At 45.2% G+C, this 20215-nt stretch overlaps 1 protein-coding gene across 3 annotated transcripts in view; it reads left to right on the forward strand.

Moving 5' to 3' along the window:
- Positions 1–16347, forward strand: part of pde11a (phosphodiesterase 11a) — a 40677-nt gene extending 24330 nt beyond the window's left edge. For all 3 annotated transcript variants that reach the window (XM_012836325.3, XM_031559198.1, XM_031559199.1), the window contains 11 exons: positions 569–619; positions 2226–2372; positions 2685–2792; positions 3976–4085; positions 4713–4803; positions 6275–6375; positions 6642–6719; positions 6857–6920; positions 7040–7114; positions 8330–8413; positions 14106–16347. In XM_012836325.3, coding sequence (XP_012691779.1) covers positions 569–619; positions 2226–2372; positions 2685–2792; positions 3976–4085; positions 4713–4803; positions 6275–6375; positions 6642–6719; positions 6857–6920; positions 7040–7114; positions 8330–8413; positions 14106–14351 — 1155 coding nt within the window. In that variant the 3' untranslated portion in view covers positions 14352–16347. The remainder of the gene's footprint in view (positions 1–568; positions 620–2225; positions 2373–2684; positions 2793–3975; positions 4086–4712; positions 4804–6274; positions 6376–6641; positions 6720–6856; positions 6921–7039; positions 7115–8329; positions 8414–14105) is intronic.
- Positions 16348–20215: the final 3868 nt, after the last annotated feature.

The following is a 20215-nucleotide window of genomic DNA, read 5'->3' on the forward strand; positions in this document are numbered from 1 at the left end:
GACAGAGGCCGGGAAACACAATCCATACTGACACTTCCATCTCCCTGGCCACTCCAGTCTGTGACTACGGAACATTCCGGAGCCGAAAGAGGGACTCCATATCTCCTCTCATTAACTGGAGTTGCTCATAAACCAGAAATGAATAAGTGGGTCATGAAGATGAGTGTATCAGATGAGAGGAGGCAGTGCTGCCTTATTGCAGATAAGTAGCTTTGTTGTCATGAGTAATACTGGCGTGAAGGTGAGCAGAGTGGCAGTTCAGTTCAGTGTAATCCAGTGTAAGATGGCTAACTAGTATTATGTTGATTCAAGTATTTATCTATATCTATATTTACAGTTATCAGTTCACTTCAGTACTCAATACAGCATGCCTTCATGTTGAATGTTTTTGGTATCGCATTGTGTTGTTTGTTTGTGTTTTCTGATCTGGTAATGGGCTCATTAAGCTGTGTACTATGTATGCTATGCTACTTATGCATTATATGAAGGTACTTTATTACATTACTATGTGGTTATTTTTAATAATTGCACGAGTTCTGAACAAACTGACTTTGTTGTCCTTTCACAGGTCCTGTCATATCATGCCACCTGTTCCAAGACAGAGGTTGACAAATTTAAGGTAAAGGATATGTGTGGGAAGAAGAGACATTCTCCATTTACTGTAGGAAGCATACTTTCCTGGAAATGTAATGATCTGTTTTAATGGGCCTCCACTGCACAAGACACTGTTTCCTCCTGAAGTAATGACCCAATTAGTTGTGCAAGAAACCCACTGAAAATAAAGCTAGTTTAGTTGCACCTGCACCTGCTGGATGCATTGATTTCTTTAATGCACTGCTCTAATGAGAAATAATTCTGAAAATTGCCGATCCCTTCAATTTATAAATACTTCAGAAAGACCTTGCTCATTGGTTTAAGTTTTACCAACACATTTTAAAATAACACTCAATGAAAAATATGTGCATTGACCTTAAAAGAACATCCCATTATTATAAATCTACTGAACACTGGCATTTTAAATAGGTCTATTCAATACCTAATCATTGTCATTGCATTATTTATTCATCGTGCACTTCATTAAACTGTTTATTATGCCTGTCAAAGGCTGGCCGCATCCATCAAATAAGACCGCAGTCTCAAGAATGATTTTCATGCTAAACTGTGCATCAATAAATAGCCCCAGGTCATTACAGTACCCTGGAAGCAGCAAAGCCCTCTGCATCTGTGCACTGGACCTCTCCTCTCCTCTCCTCTCCTCTCCTCCTCTGACGCTGTGTGCTCCATGCACAGCCCTTCCTCCCCTTCACCCACCACCACCACCACCCCTTCTTTCATAACTGGCCTACAAACACGCGGCGCTCTGAGCATGCTCTCCGTGAGCGCGCAGCACTGTAAATGTCACCGGAGCAGCAGCCTCGGCAGCCTTTCAACAAGGCGAGATGTCGCCTTCTCGGCTCGGTGAACCCGCTGCCCTGAAAAGGCAAACATTTCCCCTGCAAACGCAGCGCGCGCAGGAGGAGATCAGCGCAGCCTGCACACTCCTTCTTCTGGCCCTGCAGAGGCGGGGAGATGAGGGGACTGGAAAATCAATTTAATCAAAATCAACCTCATATTAAAATGGCAATTAATTTGTAGTTGTAAATATTTCTCATAGTAGTGAAAATGACTGGTTTGAGTTATTGCATGGTCCTAATAGCATGCTGAAAAGCCTATACTCATTTTCTCTGGAAAGATGCCATAGCTATTGATCATTCAGTTCTGTATTTAATAATCATCTCTCAGAATGTGCTATACTTCGGTCCTACAAGGGAATGGCCTTACCAACGTTTTGGCTCCATACAGCCAAATGTGTGGTTTGGTTAGCAGTCTCTCCGGATCCAAACAAGAGTCGCTAATGATATCCTCTATTAGATTTGTCCATGACGTCAACAAACAAGGGCAGCAACACTCAATTCCACAGATAATTCCCTCTTGTTCCTTCAGTACTGTCTGTTTAGTGCTATCTTTAGACCCCTCATTAGCACATTCTGTACTGTATCTATACATTACCAGCGTCTCCCCTACTCCGCATGGCCTCAAACTTAACACAAACACTTGGGCGTGCCTTTGTTTCTCTCCCAGAAATAAGGTTGAGAGAAACTGCAACGACAACAAAGCGCCTTTTGATTTCAGTCTGTATCTCTTCTCTTCTCTTCTCTTCTCTATCTCTGTGTCTTGTTCACCAGGCTGCAAACATCCCTCTGGTTTGTGAGCTGGGCATTGATAAGCTCTCCTTTGATGACTTCTCCCTGGATGTGGACGCCATGATCACTGCTGCACTGCGCATGTTTATGGAACTGGGCATGGTGCAGAAGTTTAAGATAGATTATGAGGTGAGAGGCGAGGGGGGGGGGGTCTATGGAGAGCTGTGTCCACGTGGGTGGGGGAGGGGGTCATGTTGGCCATAGCAGGCATGATGGAGTCAATAGCACTGTATTCTATAAGGGGATAGTAACAGTTATGTGATGTTGTTTGGATGTGCACAGCCAAGGTGAATGTACCTTACCATACCTGCTGTACCTTCTGCCAGTCCCCTCTGTCGCCCCTGGTACTGGTGATGACCTCCACCTCCTATTTCTCTGCATCGCTTTTCTCGTTCTCTCTCTCTCTCTCTCTCTCTCACCTTCCTCTTTTCCTGTGTTCAGACCCTCTGCCGCTGGTTGCTGACTGTGAGGAAGAACTATCGCATGGTCCAATATCACAACTGGAGACACGCCTTCAATGTCTGCCAGTGCATGTTTGCTATGCTGACAGTGAGTAGCCTACAGAAACATTATGTTATCAAAATGCACTTTTTAATCCCTTTGTTACTGATATTGTGTTGCTAATCATTATTTATACATTGATGGTTTAACCACAGTCATACAGAGGGAACAAGACACAACAACAAATAGGGAACAAGATACAAAACAGTACACGAAGCATTTATTTAAGTTTTACAGCCATCCTCCCAAAGGAGATCATATTGGCATCAGCTTCATTCAGAATTTTGAGGTGAAAGCAGGGCTATCCAGGCGTTCACCTGAACGGGGCAGTGTGGAAGCGATGCTCCAGATTCCGGGCTGTTTGATTTGTTCCAACCCCCAGTGGATCTCCTTGAAGATCTAAAGCGAGCTGTGGTTCCCAGAAGGCCTCGAGGCCAGCTCCGCACAGGGCCTTTATTTAATCACGCCACGCGTACTGAGCATTCAGCCAGCCCTCCTGCTGATGATGACGAAGAGGAAGAGGAGGAGGGGTCCGGAAGGTGCTGCGTCACTCAGAGCTCAGGGACTCTCATAGGGACTGGAAGGTGAACTCCTCTCAGCGCGGCTGCTGCAGTGCAGCCGGTCCTCTGAAGGACATCACTGACATCATCAGAGATCAGAGGGCTAGTCTGAAGGGCCACTCAGGCACACAATAACTTTCAACAACAAACTTTCAGTTTTACAAAGCTTTCTTTAAAATAAGTTCTTACACCCAACAAAGTTTTTGTTTTGAAATGTGTGTATACATAGTCTGCAAACGTACTGCAGTGTATACAATGACATGCTTCTTCATCCTGTGGTGATGACTGGACCCTGTCAGAGGGCAAGGCCTGCAGTTCATCATATTTGCTGTTTTCTTGCTGATGGACTACAGATTTCTTTTCAGGATGCCTCGTGACAGACATTACACTTTCGTTCTGTTGCATGTTGTCGTAGGTATCACTGCCCCTCCTTACAGAAAATGCAGAGGCCATTATTGATTATGGCTGTCATTACTGAGGGCTGATGTCATGCCCAATGCTTGATACTTTGGTTTAGACCAACCATTTCGATCTCGTCGTACAGATGCCTGCCAATGTAGTGCCTGTTAGCACCTCTAAAGTCTTACATAATGCTCTGGGGGAGCATATGCTCAGTCATACTTCATGTAACAGACATGTAACAGACAGCCCCCTCCCTTTTGTCCCAACAGACGGCGGGATTCCAGGAGACGCTCACCGAGGTGGAGATCCTGGCTCTAATCGTCGGTTGCATTTGCCACGACCTGGACCACCGTGGCACCAACAACGCATTCCAGGCCAAGTGAGTGTCCCCCGCTGTCCTCCCCCTCCGTCTCAGTTGTCCTGGACGGACCCTGTCCCTCCCTCAGTCCAGCTCAGATCAGGCAGGAGTCAGGGCAGCATTGCATAAGGCTTACATAAGAGTCTGTTGGAAAAGGAGTGCATAAACAAGGCTGGCATGAGGCGCAGAAACAGTGCAGCAACTCAAACGCTCTCTGCCTCCTCACCAGGGTGCAGGAGGGGTTTCTTTGCACTCCGTGTGCCTGAGGGCATTTTCAGATATTTTCACGTTAACACACAAATGTGTGTGAATACGTTCAGCAGTCTGCATACTTGGACTAGAGATACTGGAGGAAGCTGAATCACGATGGATGTATCGCTCTTAGTGTATTTGCAGCTGCAGTTATTGTAAAGGTCTCAAAATGTTTGTCACCCATAACAGCATGACATTGTGTTTGTATTGTGGTTGTGTTATCATATTAGACGGCGAAAGGGTACATATGCAACATGTATATAATTATATACTATATAATTTGGCTTCACATTTAAACAAGTGACCTTTGAACCTAGAAGGGCTGACAGTCTAATGCTGCAAGCCCTTGTTCAGTTCCCTGTTTAGTTCTCACTGTTTGCCTTGTGTTTCTATCAGAACCGGCTCTGCCCTGTCTCTGCTGTACGGCACCTCGGCCACTCTGGAGCACCACCACTTTAACCACGCCGTGATGATCCTGCAGAGCGAAGTACGTCTGAGTCCTTCCACGCTCAAATCCTGTTCAACACATATATGTATGCTCCCAAGTCACTCTGATACACACACACAATCTCTACCCAGTCAACTATACAGACACCATACCCTCACACAAAATAAACACATTCAGACATAGAGACACACACATACACACACACACACACACACACACACACACACATATATATATATATATACATATATACGTATATACGAGAGAGAGAGAGAAGGGGGGGGGGCACTATTGAGCCTTTTTAGTTGCAACTGTAAAAGAAAGCAATATTGTCCTGATGGTAAAAAAGTAGAAATGAATGCAATGATGATTGGAAATAACCATAATATTTTAATTAGTTGAGAGAGATGTTGCATCGAGGAGAATGATTTTGTGTAAAGTGGCTAATTAAAAATAGGTCAGAAGGTAAGACAAGGATTTGCAGGCTAGGCTCCATTAGGCTTATTATCAGGTCTGTGATGACACAGTGAGCTGACAAATGTTTGCTTGGGAAGTCATAATGCTTTCTGATGATATGGTATGTGTATCACAGCTGTTCCCATTAGCATATAAATGAGTAGCGTCTTTAATTCACGGAAAAAAAGACAGCAGATTCACTCCACCGACCAGCAGGAACGTTTAATTAAATCTTAACTTCTTAACGAGAATCTATCCTTTCGCTGCCGACTTCTTTCACTCCTCTCCTCTCCTCCTCTCCCCTCCCCCTTTTTTCTCTCTCATGCTTGCTCTCTCTCCCTCATCTCTTGCGGAGACGACTGTAGACTCAGAGAAAAATCATCCATGTCTTAGCACTGATGCTCAATATTTCATGGAAGCCAATGAGCAGAAGCCTCGGTGGGTTTTTGAAGTGATACGCTTAAGAAGCTTCTATTTCAGTCCGAGCGAGCTAAGCGAGCAGCGAGGATCACCCAGCCGCTGGTGATGCTCTCCTTCTCCACATCTCTGGAGCTCCCTGCTCAAGCTGCTCTTTAAAGACCTCTCGTCTGGCCTCGGCTGCGGCTGCCTTGCATACTGCACGAGATCTTGTCCGAGCAGATGTCTATTTTTATGAAACCACATCTCAAGATGCCCACCTTCTCAGGCAAACATCATACATGGCTCTGGAATAGTGGTTTATTACAAGAACGCAGTCATTCATATTCACCAGTAGGGCTTTCTCTGTAGTCCTGATTTTGTTATCTTAATCTATCACAAGTATCTCTTAACATGTGAGTGTACTCAGCCTGGGTGAGTGTCAGTATGACTCATCTGAAGTTGTTTTGAAATTCAAGAGGCCCTCCATGTCTTGTTGTTCAATCGGATTAATTTATGCGTCTAAATGACCAAGACCCATTTGGACATTTGGGCAATTCATATTCGTAACCTTTGAAAGAAGTGTTTTTCTTTTTTTTTTTAAACCCAAATCATCCCGCTGACATTTTGTGTGTTTTTGTTTTGTTTTCTCTCCCAGGGGCACAACATCTTCTCCAACTTGTCCTCCAGTGAGTACAGTGACCTCATGCAGCTGCTGAAGCAGTCCATCCTGGCCACTGACCTCACTCTCTACTTTGAGTATGTACTCCGTCACCCCACTGCACTAGCACCCAACCTGCATTAATCCTCGATAGACAGCGTACTAAAATCCTCCCTCCAAACAACAACACTCACTCTGTGTGCATTGTCGACACGGACAACAGCTAAAGTGATAATGCAAAACAAACAAGCGCTGAGGGGGAAATAATAGCATCAAATTCTCTGGGTCTGCACTGCCCCCTTGTGGCTGTTGTATTGTGGCCACAGGAGTGGATTCAGGACCGGTGCCTCTGTCTCTCTTCCAGGAACAGGAGCATATTCTTTGAGCTGGTCAGCAAAGGGGAGTACAACTGGAACGTGAAGGCCCACAGAGATATGTGCAGGTGAGCTTCAGTCACTCAGTACAGATATGGAGAACATAAGGAGAACATGGGAGTAATCATCCGTCAGAACATCAGATTGGCAATATAGGTGGTTTATTGTGGCGCCCTGGTGTAACATGGCCTCTGGTTCTACCCAGGTCCATGTTGATGACGGCGTGTGACTTGGGAGCGGTCACCAAACCCTGGGACATATCACGCAAGGTGAGGTGGTTGCCTGTCTTGGCAGCACATTGCTGAAATGGACCCCCATGACTGAGCCCACGGCTGTGTATGTGGGGGGTGTGTCACTGTGCCTGTCTGTGTTTCCCCCCCGTACACAGGTGGCTGAGTTGGTGACCAGTGAGTTCTTCGAGCAGGGAGACAGAGAGAGATCAGAGCTGAAGCTCACGCCATCGGTGAGATCCACAGCTCTCCCACAACCCTCGCACAAACACTAGCACTATGCTTGACATTGTCAACAGGTTACGCAATAATAGTTTGTTTTTTTTATGTTGGAAAAACAAAGATTTGTTACCATGCACGTGTAATCAGTATCCACTGTTTCATCCATTCATAGACTGTTGAAGAGTAGGCGCACTGAGGTCCTTCAGAAGGTCTCTCTGAGTTGCACAGCACTTGCATCACGCAATAAAACGGAGAAATGAGAAGACTGTCAGCTCGTATCACAAGTGCCCTCGTAAATGTGCCTAAAGCTGTCTCTGAACCAGGCCTGCTTGACTCTGACCCAGAATTAGCTTGTTATACAAGCCAATGCAATTAGGGTCCTGACTACAAACCACCACACCCCCGCCTCCCTCCATTCGTTTGTAGAGCACAGGTTTGTGTGACTCCTCTCCTGCCAGTGATTTCATTAAATGTGCTGTTTTGGTAGGACTGTTCTTTCAGGTCCCTACAGACTCACCCTTCCCCCAGTCTGGTAATTAAATCTCGCAACACAGAGTGCCACATGGGAGAAATTCCAGAATCACCCTTGTTGCAATTACATTTAATCAATATTTGCTTATGTGTCTGTAAAGGGAAAAATACCTTATTAAGGGAAGCGTTGGTGTCGCAGTGCTAAGAGCACGCAGTCGCTTTGAAGACAATGCTTCTTCCTTTCCTTTTCAAATAAAATAAAAAAAAGCAAATGTTTTCCAGTTAGTTGCTGCCCATTGACTAATCGTGGGCGGCCACATTGCCTTTTCCCTCTGAAGTAATACAGTTGCCTCAGGTTTTACAGCCTGTGTCAAAATCTTCTGCTCCGAGTGTGTGGGCGTCCTGAATTATACATTCAGAGCCAGAGCCCAGCAACTATCTCTGAAGTGCAGCTTCCCTCAGCTGTTAGAAGTTCAGCGAGCAGGAGACAATCAGACGCACAGCAGAGCAATGAATGGGGTTTCTCTTCAAGGCAAAGACCATGTTGTTTTCCCCTCACTAAAAAGGGGGGTGGGGTGGGGGGGGGGGGGTGAAACCAAACATTGTCACTGCACTGGAAGGAAAGAGAAACAATGAGAGTCTTCTTAGCCACTGTAAAGAATGTATTTAGTTGATGAGTTGCTTAACTGATCTTTTATAATTCGCTGAATTCGTTGAAAAGCACTAAAGGTCTTTTCCCCATGTTTGCGTTGCAGGCGATCTTTGACAGGAACCGCAAGGATGAACTGCCGGGACTGCAGCTGGAGTGGATCGATGGCATCTGTGCCCCCCTGTATGAGGTACGACTGTATGAGGTCAAACACCCCCCCTGTATGAGGTACGACTGTATGAGGTCAAACACACCACCTGTATGAGGTACGACTGTCTGAGGTCAAACACACCACCTGTATGAGGTACGACTGTCTGAGGTCAAACACACCACCTGCATGAGGTACGACTGTCTGAGGTCAAACACACCACCTGTATGAGGTACGACTGTCTGAGGTCAAACACACCACCTGTATGAGGTACGACTGTCTGAGGTCAAACACACCACCCTTTAAACTCCCCCTCCATTCTATCTCCGACTTATGAGACGGCATCCTACTGCTAAGGTAAAACACAATGGAGATATTTCTAGTCGAACTCCATGAATGACCAAAAAGAGCTTTTTCTGAGAAGGAACAAACAACACTGCTGTCAATGGCATTCTGCCTAAGGTATTGTGAAGGACATCTTCTAAAGTGCGTCGTTTTGAAAATTCAAGCTTGAGGGTCGACATCCTGGTGCGATGAAAAAGAGCGAGACGCAAGTGGGGGGGCGTGAAAGGGGCCGTGACGCAAGCGGCGGCATCTGCGGCGGTGGCACAATGCACACTCGGCTGGCTGCCCCTCACGCAGGTATGCCGCGCAGCTCTGTGCAGCGCTCAACAGAGAAGCGTGATGAATAGGGAGAATAAGTCATGAGGTGCTCCACAGACTCCAGCGCTGTCGTGTGTGACGTCAACACCCACCTGGCTCCCTCAGGAGTTCCTCCTTCATGTCTGTTTGTGTGTGTGTGTGTGTGTGTGTGTGTGTGTGTGTGTGTCTGTGTGTGTGTGTGTGTGTGTGTGTGTGTGTGTGTGTGTGTGTGAGTGAGTGAAGAAGTCTGAAACCCACAGACTGACCCACAAAGGGGGGAGATGGAAAGGATTCACAGAAGAGCTGGGCTCAGCTGTTGTTCATGTGTTGGATGTTGGTTTTTTTTCCAGAGCAGCAGTACGGAGCTGTGGAGCCCAAAACCCCCAGCCATCCCAGCAGTGTAAAGGGCACAGACGTGTTTTGTAATCAGACAATATAGTATGTTGTCATTTCCCAACTCACGCACGCACGAGCGCCTTTGACATTTTACTCTGTTTACCACACACACACACACACACACACACACACACACACACACACACACACACACAAGGGCACAGGTAGACGGATGCATGCCGCTCCTCTGCAAAGTACACACCCGAGGCTAAAGAGGCCGGGCTCAGCAGCAAGGCAGGGAGGCAGCTGCTGAGCCTTCCGCTCATTTGGAAACGAATGTAGCACTCTGCCTCAGATGCGCCAATGAGCAGTGCATTGGAGAGGAACTGCGTAGGAGGTCTGCACTGGCGGTGCTATCTCTGGTCAAAGCCTGAGCTCTCAGAAAATTCCTTCATTAATCTCTCGGTTCTTCCTTTCCTGAAAACACGTGATGTAGTCACTGTGTTCATTCAGCCCACGGCGGGGTTCTCAGGGTTGCCATGTTCATCGCTGCATTCGATAACGGCTCACTCTTATATAGGAAATGAACTTGATTTTTTTTTTTTACACTGGTTTCCAATCGATAAAAAGGTTAAAATCAAGGAAAGGGAAGACACCAAAAAAGAAAGAAAATAATCACAGTAGAGTACAAAAAAAAAGACAAAGGACAAGAAAAAGAAAGAAAGAAAGGGGGGTTGGGCAAAGGGTGCAGAGATGTGGTATTTAGATGCTAGGTTGGTTAAGAGATTATTTATATCCTCAACAAAGGGTTGCCACACTTCATCTACTCACTACCATCATCTACCACCCACCGACCATGTGATGGTGGTTTGGTAGATTTCCAATGCATGAAGATCATTCAAATTCTCTTAGTTGATCTGCTACAGTCAGGGAATGAGTAACCACTCAACTAATGTTACCCTGTCCTTTGCCTTACTAGGATCTTTGAACTTCTCGGTTCCAACTGCAAATGTGATTCTCACCTCAGAAGGATAGGCAACCCCAAAGCAAAGGCCCTCCATCTTGCATTCATGTAGCATTCCCTTCAAGTCATTAAACTTGGCCTGTTTTCTGCTAACTTCCAGGGTGTAGTCAGGAAAGATGCTAATGTTGTCACTGTCCGCTGTGGTGAGCAGCACCATTAAGCCTTTTGCAGAATCGCTGCTTTCTCTCGATAATAAAGGCATCTGACCACGAATGCTTTTTTTATTTGATTGAATGATTTTCTGGTTCTCTCTATCAGATAGGAGCTGGATATGTACCTCCTCCGTATCCACAACATCATATCAGAATTAATTTAGACAATAACACGACTACCAACGTGGCTTGACACAAGGCTCCAGCTCCATTTACTTCAATGCAAAACGAGAAGTTAGGTATTATGTCCTCATTATATCCTTAATGTGTGTCGACGAGAAACCCAAAACCAAGAGCCCGCAGGGCCGCGTATATATGGTACTGTTTATGAAATGGAGATTTCTTTCTAGATGACAACACGGACGGCAATTAAATAGAGAGAAAAAAACATGGAGGATGCGGAGAGACAGCAGGGCTTTTGTCTGTGGGAGGAAGAGAATCCTCTAGATCTGGTTTCTCCTGATGCCGCTGTGTGGAATATTAAACCTCCGTTATGTAACCTCGCCGTCTTCAAAGCCCACCAGATAACCGCGCCTCTCCCTTAACTCCGCTCTTGTGCAACTTAGCTGGAATATTGATGCAGAGCAGACAAAGCGTGAAGTCGGAACATACTGTTGGTGCTTGGCGATAGGGCGGGGGTTGGGGTGGGTGGGTCGGCAGTCTTTAAAAAAAATATAAATCCTGCTCCATTATCCAGCAGGCTAGATGAAAAGTGGGGAGATTACCTTGATCAGAGTCTGCTGTGTCCTCCTGGAGAGCTTCTCTAACTTGCTCATGGCAGGGTATAGGAGGTACTGGGGATAGAACAACATGCAGGATTTGGCTCCAAAGCCAGGATCAAAATGGCTTTTGCTGCCTGTACATGAGAGCCCCCCATCTCAAACAGACTGGAGGGGAGGGGAGGGGAGGGGAGGGGATTACTTGTGCTTTCCAGTAATGGGGAAAGACAAGGGGGTGTCGGTGGAGTGAAGTTCTCCTAAAGCTCTGGACACCTCTCTGAAAGCCCAGGTTTTCGCATAAACAGCATTTGCAGCTTAAATCCTGAAACTTGTAACAGCTGCATGGGATGAGGATATGTCTATGGGATGCATGGGATGATATGTCAATGGCAGTCGTTCTCAAAGTGTGGTCCGCAAGTGCCCCGTAGTGGTCCGCGACGGCCTCAAGTAAATTTTTGCGACATTTTTAACATACAACTCAGAACGAAGAGAACAGTCAGTAGAAGCCTAATATATTAAAGAGTAGCCTAATCTATTAAGAAGGTCATGGATCGGTGGCTTAAGACAGGGACAATGAAAAGAAAATTAAATGAGAATGCCTCTGACACAGACAAGGAGAAGGGTCACTTCCGCCGCGGAGCTGCATTCAAACAGCGTTTTTTTTCTCCCGCTGCAGAGACAGCAAGATGATAACTTTATTCTGTGTTGTGTGACGTTGGATAATGACAACTCATAATTATGAAAAGTTGACTACTAGGATGGCTATATTAATGCCAGTCGGCTAGCCTACGGTTGGTAGTGAATTACTGCGGTCGCGTGGTCGGTATGCGCATTGTAACGGATCCCCATATACAGAGTATTCACACCTTTGCGTTGGAATGCGTTGATCCGTTAAGGGCGACGGATCCCCATTCACTTTGAATGGGGTGTCGTCATCCTTTGCCGAACTGAAATGTGGCTCTGTTCAGTTCGTCAAAAGGTTGACATCACCCCATTCAAAGTGAATGGGGATCCGTCAACCCTGACGGATCAACGCATTCCAACGCGTTCGTGTGAAAGGTCTCATAGTGGCATGAAACTTACTGCTGGTGAAATTGCTCTTTTATTTTCTTCTTTCTTCTTTATACATTCAATAAACTGGCAAACTATCACCACTGTAAGAGCTTTGGCCTCATACGGGTCCATTAAACCATTAAACTTTCGAGTTTTTTTTTATTGGCTAAGTGGTCCTTGGTCTGAAAAAGTTTGAGAAACACTGGTCAATGGGATGCATGGGATGATATGTCTATGAGAGGGGCTGAGGCAGCATGAAGTAGCCCTACAGTGATTTGGCTTTCAACTTCAACGTAATGGAGGAGGAGGAGGAGGATTGAGGAAGTTTGAGGAGTTTAGCCCAAGCCAGTCCTAAAAACCAAATGAGACATTTTTATTTGAGTAGTTTGTTTTGGAATTCGAGAAAATTATGTCTTTGTGTGAGTTATTCAGCCTTATGCTGGGTGGATGACTAGTTCAAAGAACAGAACCACTCATCTACTTGACATTGTATGGAAAAGCTATGTTAAAATGGACAAGCCTCTGTATTCCCATGCATTAGCGCCCAAAGACGACCAGTTGAGATACTTTGAAATAAACATAAGTGGGCTTGACCTCTGAATCTCACTGTGGAGAGAAAACATTGTGTCTGAATGTTAATTTATGGAGAGCATTCACACACTCTCTGAACACATTGGCACTCTGTCAACCTCTTACTGAATCTCACCCCAAAAATCCTCGCCCACACCTAAACATAATTTTTTTTATTTACCTTTTTTGTGATCGTTTTTTTGATGCTCCTGTTTCAGTTTTTTGTTTTGGTGTGTAGAGGTAGGCAGGTACCGGGGAACAGGGGGATCCTTTGAAATGTGGCGGCTGTTTGCTGAATATTATTAAAAGACATTACTCTTTGCATTTGGCTTTTGCGGCAGAGGCTACATGCCGTGCTCGAGCGCTCCGTTTGCCATGTGAAGGCAAACAAATCAGGATTTAGAAAGTCGGGCGCAAAGATAGAAACAGGCGTCGTTAGTTGCTGTCTGTCACTGGAGCAGTAGGCTCCAGAGGCCTGTGTACAGATTCTGAGTGCAGACATGCTCTCCTCCAGACGAGAGGTGTTCAACATGTTTGCAAACTCAACGTATGATAAGTCGCGCTGTGGCAAGCCACCTGAATAGCCGCTCATAAAAAAAGAAACAGATTACACTAATGATGTCTCAAATCATCTCTGTCGACAGCTGTTCATACGGTAGCGGGGAGAACAACCAATAACGTGAAAGGCTTAATGACAGCGTCTCCTCAACAGCCAGCACTGTGGGCGGCTCTCTCTCTCTCTCTCTCTCTCAACAGGCGCCAGCTTTGTTTTGCCACCGGGGTGGTGAGTTGTCTTCGAGTGCAACAGGCCCTGATGAAATGTGGGTTAATTAGAGCGCTTTGTGAACCCAAGCGCTTCGGATAACATTTTAAAGGCACAAACAGTGGCGGGGAAAAAGTGAGGAGAAAATAAGCACCGCTGTCTCTGAGGTAATTTGTCAAAGGCGCCGTGCCAGAGTGACTGAGCTGCCATTTCAGAATTCAAGCAAGGGAGAAAAATAGATGACAGCAGCAACTAATTAAAGTTCAACAGTGACTGTTTTGTCCCCATTACGTTCCTTATCAGACGATAATTACTGTTTAAAGCATCAAACCACCGCTCACCACTCGATCATTTTGATGTGATGTGGCCTGTGTATGTGTAAGTGTTTACATCACAAATAGCACTTGGCTCCTGTAGTGTTGTTTTTGTGAATATGAACGCCATGTTGGCTTTTCTTTTTCCTCTCTGTCTGCAGACTCTGGGGAAGCTGAACCCGAAGCTGCAGTCCATGGTGGAGCTGATCAGAGCCAACAGGGTCAGGTGGGACGAGCTGCATCGGCTGAGGCAGAGCAGCCAGGAGGGGGCCGAAACCCCGGACTGCTGCGCCAACGACCCCCCCACCACGGTCGCCACCGCTAGCAGCAGCTGCGTCTGCACGGGGGGCCACGAGATTAGCGCCGCCGCCGCGCCCTGCGGGGACCCCCCCAAGCCTGCCAGCTAGCCGCTACCGCTGCGCCCCCACTAAGGGTGGGGGGGTCTGGGGGCTTGCGCGTCCTCCGCCTTTTCGCTTGTTTGCAGTCTGCAGCATACTGAATGCTGTGCATGCAGAGGGGTTTTTCTTGAGCTCTGCCCTGTGCTTCACGTGGCCGCTACTGGAGAATGGGAGATGACCTTTGACCTCAGGGCCCACAGCAGCCAGAGGTCAGCCGTGACGAATTTTCTCACCGCGCCCCGCATTGGAGGGCGACAGAGGCCATGAAAGAAACTGCACGTTTACCTTGCAGCACTTGCTGACGACATTCTCTTTCCATGGGTGGCATTGTGAACATGACCAGCTGAAGAACAGAGAACTATAGAAGTACAGTTTGTGGGGCAGCTTTCCTGTGCACTGCAGTTTGCCAAGATGAATTGAAAAGACAGAACACAACCACTATTTTATTTATGTATTTCCTGCGAGGGATCCTCAAGCATACTGTTACAGTGTAATGTACTACTGTTGCTGTTTTGAGATTATCGTCAGAATATTGTCAGAGAATATTGTTTTTGTTTTTTTGTTTTCTTGAAGGGGCTGAGGGTGATTTTTCGTATTTTCTACTGTACAAATTCTTTTTTTTTCTTCCTGGAATGAAATATGCAAGTGCTGTTTATGACTTGGATACTTTGGCTTCGATATTCCTGTTGGTGTGATTATCAGGGGTCTGTGGGGCCACTGAGCCTACGGCAGTGCTTGCAATGCAAATCTTATATGCTTTCTCTCTGTGCCTTGTTTGGGAGCCCTTATGAAAAATGCATGGCATCTTCACCCAGCTTCATTATTGTCTTAAAAATAGGTGGTGGACCATTAGGGGCTTTTGCCTTTTTGCGTAGGAGCTGGCCGCCACGGCATCTTTAAGCCCCATTCCCCCCTGGGGCTACAGTGTGCTCTCCATGCTTGGCTTTTTGTCCTCGTTAATTAGAGACCTCTTTGACTGGGGGAGGTATCACACTGGAGCATTTGATTTCACAGCTACACAGATTCATCCACCGATTGCTTTTGTTTTTTTTTGCTTTTCCTACTAAATTAATCATGTTATTTACCAGAATAGCAGGTGATCATTTATGTGCGTGTGTATATAAATATATATATATATATATATATATATATATTGATTGCAGTTGTTCATAAAATTATGTACAGCTTTGCCAGCAGCACTCCAAGTGACTTACCGCAAATGGATTGTGCCTTTGTAAGCCCTATATATAGACACAGCAGTGCAACTTTTCCAGCACACACTTTGCCAAGTAACTCACACATTGAGTGATTAATGATGAGTTTGTTGGTGACGTTTCTGTCTTTCTGAAGACATCAGAATGACCCTCATGTCCAAGAGAGGGAAACTTCTTCTCTGTTTTTGGAGACAATATCTGTTAATAACTCCAGCCTCTGTAGTGCAACGATCTCCCAGTCCAGATCTACGAGTGTTACTCCTCACATGCAGACTTAAATAATGAATACACCCTATACTATACTGTATGGACAGAGACCAGTGATGTGAAGAGGCGAAAGCACCATAGTACTATTTCCATAACGTATACAGATTTGCAAATTGGAATGCGCGCGATGTCAAGGTTGAATTTGCGGCTGAGGTTACGTTAAATCCCCGGGAACTCGTAGGGCCTCTAAATGACACCCATGAGGTTATAGAGCTGTGAGTGCTTCCTCTTCCACTGCACCGAGTGTCACGCTGGTCCCACCCCTACACACATCGCTCGAGTCTCTGTGACGAAGAGGTGCTGTATAGCTGTGCTATGAAACACCTTAAATCATACAGGCCATACCAACACTAATATTTCCTTTGAAGATAAAATGGTGGTACCCATATCCATATGGCCATATTAAGATGATCTCTTCCGTGCTCCAGGGTGATGCTGATAGGTAGATAATGTGGTTACCCATGAAAAAGCTGTTATGACTCATCCAATTGGGGCCAGTAACAGATGTAGCAGCTCAAAGAAAGCATCTGCCATTTACAGCAGAGCGGTCGCCTTGCAAATGTCTTTCATACCAAATGATTGCCACCAGGAGTACCATTCCAGTAGAGACCGCCAATGAAGAAGTATACACTCAGTTGCCAGTTTTCTAGGAACACCAGTTCTGCAATAGATCTTAGTTTCATGAAGGTTGTAATATTCAGTATTTGTTTAAACGAATTTAGAGAGCTGTTGATTCAACTGTGTGTTCATTTGGAAGGCTGTAGTTTGTAGTGCTGTTGAATTGTATTGCATTGTGTTGACACGTGTTTCTATGATTTTGACTACCCCATTTCAATCAGTCAGGCTGTATAACAGAAACACATTTGTGTTTAATTCAATACAGTTTAACAGCACCGCAAAGTACATCCTCCAGAATGATCGGACAGTTGAATCGCCAGCTGCAAGGGGCAATGACTGAGGGGGCATTTGAAATTTGCAAGGGGGCCAACATTTTCTAGTGTCAGATTGGTCTTAGTTACAGTGATTCAGGCATGGGTGGACGTAATTGGGGAGGAGTGGTCGTAAATAACACTTTTTCTAATTTGTAAATTACAAACAGATTGAAAAGCCAATATTGATCGAGACTGAAAGCCAATTTGAAGACAAACAACCTACATCCATCCTCTGTCACATATCAGAAGAAACACAATATCACGTATAGCCCTATAATGTAGGCGCCTATACCTAGGTTGACGAAAGAATGACAGTATACTCAAATCAGTTGGACTGTGACTGGGATGTCATCCTGGGGTGGACAGCTGGATTTGTAGGATGGGTAAATTTAATTCACCATTAATAGATCTGTCCAAATCCTACACTGTTGCAACTTCGCAACACGCTCGTGCTTGTCACTAAATTGGCCTAATAAAGCGGCAACTGAGTGTGCTTTCCCATTGTCCAGAAGGAACCATTGTGAATATTTAAATTGTAGCTCACCGAAATCTACATCTGTTCCTGTTCAGTCAGTCCTCCTCATTCAACCTACTTCACACAAACTACCAGCAGATCATGTCACACACAAGATACATATTGCTTCCAACCTATTTGCATTTATTTTAAACTCTTTTTTGATGTTTTATTGAGTATTTCTGAATTGTGTTGTAGCATTGTGAATTGGAGTCAAAATGTTGCTGTGCTCCTCGTGTGGCATGGTTCGTCATGCCCTTCAGGTTAATCTAAAATGCTAATTGATTCTTGGAAAGAATTTTGATTGCATGAAATATTTGGATAACTGCTGTAGATGTAGCAAATTTAAAAAAGGCACACAAGTGATTACCTCTAAATATGGCATTTATTAATGAAATATAGTGACTACATCTTTTATCCTTTGAATTGAATTGCATGGATTAATGTAGTACATTGTGGTGGACGAAGCATATTCACTCACAGGTTGAATCGTACACCTTCAGTTTTAAAATGTGACCAAGAGTTACAAAATTATTTATTTTTTTGTATTTTTGACAACATTTAGCTTGTATTTTCCTACATCAGCCATCTGCGTTCTTTTCTGGTGATGAAGTGAGGTCAATTGAAAGGATCTTCAAAGGCATGTTACTGGGGAAATGTGCAATGTTTGTTTGATTTGAATTAAAGTCCGCTGCTAGTTGTATCTGCGTGTTGTGTTCTTTGAGGATCTGCTGCCCCCTAGTGGGATTCTGTTTACTGCCGATGCGCCACCACAGCAGACAGTCCTGCTTACTGTGGGCAGGTCCACAGTGCCCCCATGTGGACACCAGTGATACCACATTTGAGAGAACATTACTGCATATGGAATTAAATATACTCCTTATTAAAAAACAAGCACAGTGCAGCATGTTCACAGATGTATTACATTCAGGAGTAATTTTGAAAAATATACATGAATATGTTTTGCCGGCTGCATATGTGATTCATGAGGCAACGCATCCTTTTCATGTTTCATATTCGAAAGTAAATCTCTAGGACAGATTTTCAACACCTTGTAGTAGTACTGGCTGGATCTGAGCAGTGAGTAGGATGGTGAGCGGTGATGGGTAGTGGGATCATTACTGACTGAGCACATTAGAGAGAGGCCTGACCCATGCAGGCGGCCTCGTCTCCGTTGTGGCGTGGGTGGGTGGGAAGCCATCTCTCGGGAGCCTTCGGAAACTGACTCCACAGGAAACACGGAGAGGGCGTGGAGGAGCAGCAGCTCTTTCAAGGATTACCTTAAGCTTAAGACAGGCCAGTGTGTGTGTGTGTGTGTGTGTGTGTGTGTGTGTAAGAGAGAGCAAGAGAGTGTGGTATGGTAGGGCTCGCTCAAGGTGGGGGAGTGGGTATTACAAAGTCAGCTGCTGCGGTGGACCGAGGAGGATAGATCCATGAGGCCTCCAGCATCTTCACATCATATAGAGAAGACAGAGCTGCCCGGAGGATTGAAGAAGCCCATAACCATTCAGAGACTCAAGGACTCAAACGCACTGCTTCCACCACCCACATTTCTCTTCTTTCCTTAGTCCTTTTCCAGACAGACTGCAGTTCTGTTAGATTGAGTTCTACACTACAACTTCTAGCTTGAACTACATATGGTATGTTTACATAAAAATGTAAATATGACTTGAGAAATATAACAGGTGCTCTATACTTGTTTTATCTTAAAAAATACAGTATCAACGCACATCTGTTCTTTTTTTGTTTTTAAAGAAATTTAACACAGCTGTAGCTTTGTATCTTAATTTATTGCACAAACAGCATTGACAAAACTGTACTCCATTGTTAATACATTACAGAGGAAAAAAAACAAACAAAGACCGGAAAGTAACAAAAGGAGCATCGTTAACATTCAGATTTCTGAACTCAAGGCATGTTTTAGTCAATTGGCGTTAGAAGTACGCTTGAAACAGATCAGAAAACGGGAGGAGGGCGTTGGCCTGAAGCCCCCTCATTTCCTTCATTGATGTTTCCTGGAGAGCTCCTCAGTGGATGGGGTGGGGTGGGTGGGGGGAGGTGGGAGGAGGTGGAGGGAGACACTCATTTCACAGGAAGAGGAGAAAGCTGAGCATGTAACTGGAGGAATGCAGTCATGTGACAAAGACCAGTAGCACTTTTCAAGACACCTCATTCTTTAGCACCTCCTGTAATCCATTTCAGTTATTTGACAAGCCAGTACATGATTTCACTTGAACAGCGTGTGTGTTCAAAAAAAAGGCAGAGTTGCATCCATTTCCTGTCTGAGAGACACTTGCAGTCAGCGTCTGCCAGGCCGACAACATGATTGGATGGGACTTCAAACAACGGCTTCATCTTCACGATTTAAAATCTAGATGCGTGTGCAGTAACAGTCAAGCATTACCGATCAATTTTGAGATCTGCACAGAGATCACTTCTGGCTTTTTGCATATGTTTTTCTTAAAAAAATACAATTTATCACGATGAAAAGGTGTCTGTGTACTAGTACGCATATGCATATCTAATTTATATACACAATGTACAAATAAACTCTACGCATACAGTTATGCCAGTGGCTTCCTATACTGTACTGTATGTTACGTGAATCTGAAATCTTGAGAGAGAGAGACAGAAAGAGAAAGAGAGAGAGAGAGAGAGAGAGAGAGAGAGAGAGAGAGAGAGAGAGAGAATGAGTGTGTCTTTGGTACAAACATGAGTAGTGGCGTCCGCCGCCTGACTAAACATGTTCACACTGGAGCATGAATGGCGAGGGAGGATGAGCTCCCTGTGCGTTCACACTGAGGCAAGCACCATGCTCAGAGGAGAGGAGAGGAGAGGAGAGGAGAGGAGAACAGCACACCGGGAACACAAGAGGAGTGGGAGAGAATGAAGAGAGGAGAGGGGCTACAACAGAACAAGCTAGCTCCATCTTTCACTGCTGTTCAC

Source organism: Clupea harengus, chromosome 2 (assembly GCF_900700415.2).
Source record: "Clupea harengus chromosome 2, Ch_v2.0.2, whole genome shotgun sequence".
Classification (NCBI taxonomy): Eukaryota; Metazoa; Chordata; class Actinopteri; order Clupeiformes; family Clupeidae; genus Clupea; species Clupea harengus.